Source organism: Vipera ursinii (genome assembly GCF_947247035.1).
Source record: "Vipera ursinii genome assembly, chromosome: 5".
NCBI lineage: Eukaryota > Metazoa > Chordata > Lepidosauria > Squamata > Viperidae > Vipera > Vipera ursinii.
The window spans coordinates 52,622,963-52,632,375 of record NC_139518.1 but is presented as its reverse complement, the minus strand read 5'-3'; the positions used below and the strand labels follow the sequence as shown (position 1 = coordinate 52,632,375).

The following is a 9,413-nucleotide window of genomic DNA, read 5'->3' as shown; positions in this document are numbered from 1 at the left end:
ACTATCTATGTAAAATTCACATAGATGGAGGAAATTCAAACTACTTGATTGATGAAAAAAATATTGATTTATTAAGGAAATCTACACAGTAATAAATTTCCTGTACTGTATTTCATTTGGTTATTCTCCAGTTTTTTTTCAATGAACAAGCATCATCCCTTCTCTGTCCCACCTTTTTGAAATACAGGCATTTTATAACAGAGGTTATTTACCAAATACCACAAGAATAAACAAACACAGTTTGTTGTTTTGTCTCTCTTTGCAAGAACTGAAAGGTGTTATTATGCCACTATCTCAAAAAACTTGTTCCCTAGCAACTTCTACTATACCAAATTCTAGGAGTAAGAATTTGATTTAAACTCTCTCTCTCTCTCTCTCTATCTCCCTCTCCCTCTCTCTCTCTCTCTCTCTCTCTCACATACACACAGAGAAAGACAGAGACAGAAAGAGAGAATTGTGTAAGAAAAAAAACCAAGGACAAATCTAAAAAAAGCAAAAGTACTCTAGAAAATGTCAAGAAATAATCATTTGATGATTTGATATTACTTTTGAAGTACTGTTATCTCTTCTGGTCATTTCCTGGAATGAAAAAGGATCCTAATTTGCATTCACTACAGCATATGCACAAATAAATAATAAATACAGGAGGCACAACTGAGCATACATCTACAGTTCAGTATACGTGCATGCAATATTTTCATATTGTTTTGTATGCTGGTAGATCTACACAATGAGGTATTGCTTGTACCTTTCAAGCAGAGGGTTTTTTTCCCCCTACTGTTACAGTACCTTCTGTTGTGCAGATATCATTACAGGATCTGATTTCAACATGGTATTTCAAACACATATCAAATACTAGTTTTTTGTGGGGTTTTTTTACAGATCCTTTAAATTATCTTTTTTCTTAGTGCTATTAAAGAATTGTAATTTTAAAAGTATGACCTAGGGATTCTGATGAAATGTATGATTATTACAGAAAAGACTCACACAGTGCTAGAACATTTTTAAAGAGATATGGATAAATATAGATATATAGATATATAATGCATGCATTCTGCAGATTTCTCTGTAAGTGACCAAAAAGATTTATTCAGATATGAAAAGCTAGCTTTAAAGAAAAAGCTAGGCAACAAAATACTCACCTCTTCACGTAATTTTATCAACTGCAACATGAATGCACAGAAAAAGATAAAAAGGAAAGAAATGGCAGGAAAGAAAGATCAGTTGTGTGACAGGATACAGAATTAACATTGACAATTTATCTGTTTACATGTTTAGCATTTAAAAATCACAGACAAACACATTAAAAGACCCTAAACATAGACTACATGCAGAGTTTTTTGAACGAATAAAGATCACTTTCGCACACTGTCACATTAAACAAAGAGAATAGTGTGAAATTCTCTTTTAAACCACATCTAAGACACTATCATGAAATAAAGGGGAATGACTTCATAGAAGTCTATAATACAAAAAGGAGAAAACAAGTTTACTATTCCTCTCTTCTAAGATAGTACAGCTGAAGTGATTTTGTATATACAAGATTTCTACATTTTTTATTTTGTTAGTACTGACATCTGCCTTTTTATGTCTTTCTGTACATCTATCTTACTAAATCAGCCAGAATAACTATAACTGATGGCTATAGAAACACCAGCTTATATGGCATTTTAAAGTGTACTATTTTTAATCTAAATTTAGTTAGTCTACACTATTTGGTATTGTAGTGTTATGTATCCAAATAATATAAATGAGGAAGAAGCAAATAGTGGCACTGTTTTATTAGACTATAGCATTCTTTATGCTTTTGAAGAGAATTTACTTCAAAAAGTTTACATTTCACTATTCTGCTCTTTAAAATGGTGTAGTCTAATTAACTAAACAAAAGAAGAATCCTTTCAATTGTTTTTGTCAGCTATACTGCATAATAATCTTTATTTAAAATAGTAGCCTTTTATGCTAAGGTATAAATACACTCAGTCTATTTGCCACACATAGTTATAGTTATTATGGTGGAAGGGGAAAATTTTCTTTATTGAGAATATGCTATTTTACAACTGAGAAGGTTTGTTCTTCAACTGGCCATTACCAGTGTATTCATACATGTGGAAAATAATTTTGAATTAGGTTGTAAATTTAGGAATGATGTTCTCGTACAGACACACACACACAGCACAGAGAGAGAGAGAGAGATACAAAACTAACTTAAATGATTCCTTATGCTCATATTGTTGATCTAGAATTTAAACATTTATAATGCCAAGCAATAAAAATGAAGACATTTTAATTTTTAAGAAGAGTGCTGCATTCAATAGCTCTAGTTTTCTAAAGATAAAAAATGAAGGGAAAAGCATGTTTTCTAATCCAGCCCCACCTGTTCTTAAATTAAAAGCACTCTTGGTTCGCTCTCTTGCTTCCTCCTCACTTTCTTCTCCCAAAAGATAAACATTTCCAAAAAAGATGGTTTCCAAGTTTACTGCATCACTATGCTCACCCCCATCCCCTTTTGCAGGTCACCATTCATGTAATGGCTATGATAGCTTAAGGGCCAAAGTTTAAAACTACTATTCTGCAATAGAAACCATTTGGGGCATGACACTCTACCATAGTGAATGAAAGTTTTAAAATGCTCCACATTTGTTTTTTCAATAGGTGTCAAAAAGAGAGAGAAAGAGCGAAAGAGAGTTCTATCTTGTTTGTGCTGCATGGCTGAATTTAAGCTCTGCGTAGGATTTACAGCTAGGCTAAATAATGGGTGGTTTTCTTTTTAAAATGATGTCTGAAAGATATTCATTCAAATTAACAAAAGATTTTTCTCTCATTTAACAGTTATGACACTTGATGACATGCTACAACTTCTGTTTTTAAAAGCACTATCCTAACCCTGCCAAATTCAATCAGAAAGGATAAATATGTGTGCAGCCACAATTTTAGGTTATAATAATCAGCATATTTTGGAAACAAAGATTCTTCTCTTTTTCTTCCCCTCCTCCACTTGATACAAGTGGTAATCTGTTCTTTTGTAGACAAAAAAAAATCTGGTTTACGCTGGTTTGAACCAGTGGAATCTCTTGTGACTAAGCCTTCTGCTCTGCTCTGAGTAGAATCAAAACTGCATCACGGAGAGCGCATGGGTCTGTGAGGCAGATCACATGACATGGAGAACCATGGAATTTCCCTCCCAAGAAGCTGATAACGGTAGTGCCGTCTCTGCCCACATACAGATAACGAATAAATGCTGAACTCTATTAAACGCCCTTTACACATTATCATGGGTCGAACACACAATTTTCTGAACTTGTGAGACAGTCTATTTATTTTGCTATATACTCTCGGTATGGAACAGATTTGTGACTGGTAATGATCTGCTCTGCCAGGCTATATAAAGTGATACCAACCTTCTTTAGATCTTGGGGAATTAAGTTGACCCATTTCCCTTTCCCCATCTGAAGCGTTTTGGAGTTTTGATACACTATAATGCATAGGCAATCCAAGTCTTTATCAGAATTAGGATAGCAAAAATTAGGTAACCATATAATCACAAAATATTTCCTCTAGGTAACAGCTGCTTTGTTGTACTGTATTTATCAACTTACACACTTATACTGTAATTAGTATACAAATTATTAAGAATTTTCTCTCATCCAGAGAGGTCTAGTTATATAGAGATTTTTTTTCTACTATTCAGTTGTGTCCAATTCTCAAAGACTGCCTATATAAGTCCCTGCAGTTTTCTCAGCAAGGTTTTTTATTTTTATTTATTTTTATTTTATTTTATTGCATTTATATACCGCCCTTTCCCTGAGGACTCAGGGCGGTTTTAGACGTAGTTTTCCATTGCCTCTTTTCTAGAGCTGAGAGAAAGTGACTGGTACAAGGTCACTTAGCTTCATGCCCTAGGTGGGACAAAAGCTCACAGTTTCCCAGTTTCTAGCAATAAAAATACCACTTCCATTGTTTTAGTAATGAAATTAAAATTTCTTATACTTTTGAAAGCAAGTTACCAATCTAGCATGCCATTTATTAACTACGTAACTAGTGTCCTAGTATTGCTTAAACTTCGCTATACAAACATAAACAACTCACTGAGAAAAAAGACATATATAATTTTTGAATAAATAAATATTATTATTCTAGGAGAAAATAACAAAACACTGAAATATTACATATTTACATATGTAAATCTTATATATTTTAAAAAGTATTTTATTTGATTGTAGTGGAATAAAAGGCAAGGTACACTCAGAAAAAAAATATACAGTTCACTGAACTCAGTAAAATTTATCCAAATTTCTACTTTAAATACTAAAATGCAATGTAGGAAATAGCTTTTACATAAACTAGTACGTCAAGTTAGTCTATACTATCTACAGTACCATAGAGGATAGGCAGAGCATAAAAGTGTTAAGTAAAAAACATAATTAAGCTAGACAGATAACATAATAATTATCTCTAATGAAGCTATTAGGGCAGACAAGATTGGTTTTTTTCAAGGACCAAAATGCTGTAATATAGAATGTCTAATATTTTACTAACCATATTTTCCAATCATATAATTTATTAGAAATTATTTGAGGATATATTCTATGTAGTGTATTTATTAGATTTAACATTTTTTCATGGACAGAAAAACAATGCCATCAAACGTATAGACTTGCATAAAGTACACAGTGTTTATGTAAAGAAGAGAATAATACATTACAGATAATTCTGTCTATTTCTGGAAATGCCTAATTTAGATTTGTTTTAGCTTTCTCAACTTTCTTTGCTCTCTATTTAACTATGCAGCAGGTAATGTGTATATGTTAATACCCCTAGTCTGTCATAACCACAGGTTTATTCTTATGTTTACAGAACACTTGCTTTTCCATTATTTATGCACTGGTTTATGTTATTCCTGACAAATTGAGTATGACTTTCATTCTTTAGTTTAAACTTAAATGATTATACCAAGAACAGATAAATTTAATAATATCCAGTGTAAAGTATATTGAAGTATATTCATCAATCAGAAACATTAAATAGGAAATTCTGTATATTGAAAGACAATTTCCTGAAGTTTCCAGATCCAGCCCCAAAGGAGCTGACCAACATATAGAAAATTACTGAAAAATTTCTCACTATTTTCCTAACAGTGAGGACAATTAACCAGTGGAACAGCTTGCCTTCAGAAATCGTGGCCACTCCATCACTGGCGATTTTTAAGAAGAGACTAGACAGTTACTTATCTAAAATGGTATAGGTTCACCTGTTTGACAGGGGACAGGGCTAGAAGACCTCCAAGGTCCCTTCCAGCTTTATTCTATTCTATTGTCAAAGTATGTTAAATCTGTTTATCTTTGTTCACGTTATTATTATAAATTTCACTAGTCAAGCAATGATGGATGGATGGATGGATGGATGGATGGATAGTATACTTGATATCAACAAAAAGGCTGATATAGATAAACAGAATATTAACTGACTTCGGACAATGAAATCACTATATTTTTTTGCTATAGAGTAAACTTGCTTTCTGTGTTAATTTCATGACATTACCTGCCTTTCTTTTTGTTTTTACATGTGTAGCTAAATTTATTGTTGTTAGTCATTAAAAACATAAAAAAACCATCAGTTTTCACCACAGGATAAACTGATTCTTCTTAAAGGGGACAATAAAATAAAGCATGTATTCTTTCAAACAATGGCTTACATTTTATCAAAACTAGTATTTCTTTCCTTTCAAAATTCATACTATGAAAACAATGTAGAAAATTTAAGTTTTTTTTTTTTATTTTAATCCCATTTATATCCCGCCCTTCTCCGAAGACTCAGGGCGGCTTACAATTTAAGCACAAACCAATGTGCTTAGCAATAGCCTTCATTCTATGTATATGCCTGCTTATTAGGGCTTTTGGGGGCCCCCAAGCAGCATTATTACAAAGTCAGCTTATTGCCCCCAACAATCTGGGTCCTCATTTTACCTACCTCAGAAGGATGGAAGGCTGAGTCAACCTTGAGCCTGGTGGGATGCGAACCTGCACTAATTGCAGGCAGCTGGTGTTACTTAAGGAGGCATTAGCCCACTGCGCCACCAAGGCCCAGTTTGAAAGTAATATCAATTTTTTGACAGAATTATCCTGTAATAAGATGACCCGCCAATAAATTTAATAAATAAATAAATTCTGTGAACAGTGCTAGATATTAAAGACCTTTTCTGAAAAATATGTCCATTTTCAGATGATTAAAAAGAAAAAAGAAAACAAAGTATGTATTAAAAATATCATTACTGAAACACATCAGCTATGTATGTTAGCATATATGTTAACAGATCATAGAGTATAAAATAAAAACATAGCAACTTAAATTTTCAGATTTTTATTTATTAAATTATTAAATGTATATGCTGTCGCACTCCCCACAACTCTAGGCAGTCTTAAAATTGAAAGTTCACTTGATTTTTTGTCTGAGTTATATCACATATAGATTTTATTTTGATACATAAGAAATACACAGTACATATAGACATTTGCTTTACGTCTTCTATTAATGTACTTTAGAGAACAAAGACTAAATAGTAACAAATAATACATTTTCACACGATAGCAGTGTTCCAATATCTCAGGGGCTGCCACAAAGAAGAGGGAGTCAAGCTATTCTCCAAAGCACCTGAAAGCAGGACAAGAAGCAATGGATGGAAACTAGTCAAGGAGAGAAGCAACCTGGAACTAAGGAGAAATTTCCTGACAGTTAGAACAATTAACCAGTGGAACAACCTGCCTCCAGAAGCTGTGAATGCTCCAACACTGGAAGTTTTTAAGAAGAGACTGGACAGCCATTTGCCTGAAATGGTATAGGGTTTCCTGCCTGAGCAGTGGGTTGGACTAGATGACCTCCAAGGTCTCTTCCAACTTATTATTATTGTTATTTACTTTACTTTATTTTATATTATTATTATTATTATTATTATTATTATTATTATTAATAGAAATTAAGATCAGTGGCAAACTTTTCACAACATTAAATAATTATACTTTTATCTTCACTAATTTACATTGCTCCAATGTACATTATCTTTCTTATGTGTGAAATTGTAAAAAATTATTTTAAAATATTATAACGTATGAAAGCAAAAAATTATAGATCTTTATCCAAAGTAAGCTTTGGGTAAAAGAAGGGTGCATAACCATGAAAACAAAATAACTTTAAAAACCCTCCTTGCAATATTGGAAACTGATCTTGCACAATGGAGACTCTGGATAAAATATTCAGAAATATTTCACATTTCTTAAAAATGCTAACATTTTGTACAAAGTTAATTACACATATATAGTTTTGGTATAATTTCAGTTTTGTACATAGAACAGAATCTGGTTCAGAGAGGCAACTACACAGAAAAAGAAACTGTGATATTCTGAAACCCCATTTTCATTTGTTTTGCCTTCCAGTGTTGAATTAATTATATTTCCCTCTTATCAAAGCTGTATTATGTAAATTTGTATTCCTTTTACATATGTTTCAGTTTGTTGGCAAATATTGTGTTTAAAGGTACTCCTTAAGTACTAAATAACAAAGAAAAAGGAAAGAAAATATTATGTTTTTTTGTTTATTTTTTTAAAAAAACGTAACAGACAGGGATCCAAGATAAAGAGTTAAATTGTAAGATCTCCAAGAATCATTTTGAAGTTGATTAAGACCCCAGCTTTGCATTAAACAGTATCACTTCCACATGAGTTGTTACTAATGCTGTTAAGAAGCAGCTTGAGAAGCCCAGTGGGCCAATGACCTCCTTCACCCTCCAGCCACCCACTAGGGCTTCTTGATTAGCATCCTACCTGCATCTCTGAGGAATTCCCATCGTCCCCTAGGAGCTCATTCCGCACCTCGTCACTGTAGGCAATCCGTGACCTTTTCTGTAAAATATAAAAGAAAAACAAAGAAATGTGAGCAAGCAAAGCTCTGGAACTATCACTACCAAGGTTGCTAAACTCAAAACCTCGAGAGCCCTCTAATGGATGCCTACTTAATACAAATTTCTAAACTTCTCAAGAAGTTGTTTTAACAAAACGAGGACAAATATAATAAAAATCATCAAAAAGTTCAGAGGAGTTTATAATTGTTAGATCAAATTAGCCTAGCAACTTGCATCTTCATAGAAAAAAGAAATCCAAAACCATTCCCATTATATCTAGTATGAACTAAATCGCATTCTCCTTCTTTCTCCAATCTTAAAATAGCCTGTCATTTTATATAACCCGGCTCTAAGTATCAGTGTCTGATTACAATATCTTCTATATTGTTACCAATACTAAAAGAACAATGGTTGCATTGCATGCCACATAATTCAGATTCTACAATTAAGAGTTTCCATGTAATAATTATATTATTATGCACAAATACGCCAGTAAGAAAACTGAAAATCATAAAAAAGCACAAGAGGGGAAAAAAGTTGACTGTTCTATTTCACCTTCTATATATCAGATGTAAAACTTTTTAAGTAAGAATTCTTATATGCCTAAAGGCTAATGGCAAAGCCTAGAATCCCATTGATTGGAACCACGCAGTAAAATCACTATCCTGCACTCAAAGGGGAAAAAAACTTGGACAAAGAAAAGATATACTTTTCATTGGGTATTTGATTGATTTATGCAAACTGAAATGCAAAGAATTACTGAAAGCTGCTGTTCAGGAAAAATAAGTAATATGCTCTTTTATTCAATAGGAGATAGGTTCAATAAAAGAAATTCTAGTTCTTTGAATATTAGATTGAAAAGAATTTTTGGAAAAGAATATGTGCTGGACTTAAACTAAATGCAGGGGCTTGTGTTTTATGTTTTTCTCATATCATGTAAAACAAGTGGAAATAGTAACACTGGGCATGAAAGTTAATATGCAATAGCATCCCATACCAAAGCTCATTACATAAATATGTACGATGAAAAATGATAACAGAAGACTTTCAAGCAAGCTTATGTGGATTTAAAATGAGGGAGAATTAGACACCTGTGGACCTATTTAGAAAAAAAAAAAGTGATGCTCATAATGCAATGCATGGCCATATACATGGTCAGCTGTGTAACTGGTTTCCTTTTGGTTAATTTGCTTTAAAGGAGGCATGTCAAACTGCTGGCCCACGGGCCGGATGTGTCCTGCTAAAACCATGCCCACCCCATTGCCGGCAATGGGGGAAAAGTCCTGATATGTCGCGTGACATCATGTGATGTCTCAAGTTTAACATGCCTGCTCTAAAGAATTCACTGGGTTTTGCTCATGTTCTTTTGAATTGGTTACCATTGGTTACCATTGGTTAGTAAGCAAACTTGTAGACAATAGAAATGGATATTGATTGCTTTCATGGTTGCAAAAAGATTGATGTTAGAAGGCTAGATTGGCAATCTCCATTGATTATACAAGGTCCATAGAATTTACCTTAG

General features: G+C 33.0%; 1 protein-coding gene across 3 annotated transcripts in view; it reads right to left on the bottom strand.

Annotated features, from left to right (window-relative positions):
• Positions 1 to 9,413, bottom strand: part of VTI1A (vesicle transport through interaction with t-SNAREs 1A) — a 238,793-nt gene that overhangs the window by 169,728 nt on the left and 59,652 nt on the right. For all 3 annotated transcript variants that reach the window (XM_083363832.1, XM_083363830.1, XM_083363831.1), the window contains exon 4: positions 7,815 to 7,892. In XM_083363832.1, coding sequence (XP_083219958.1) covers positions 7,815 to 7,892 — 78 coding nt within the window. The remainder of the gene's footprint in view (positions 1 to 7,814; positions 7,893 to 9,413) is intronic.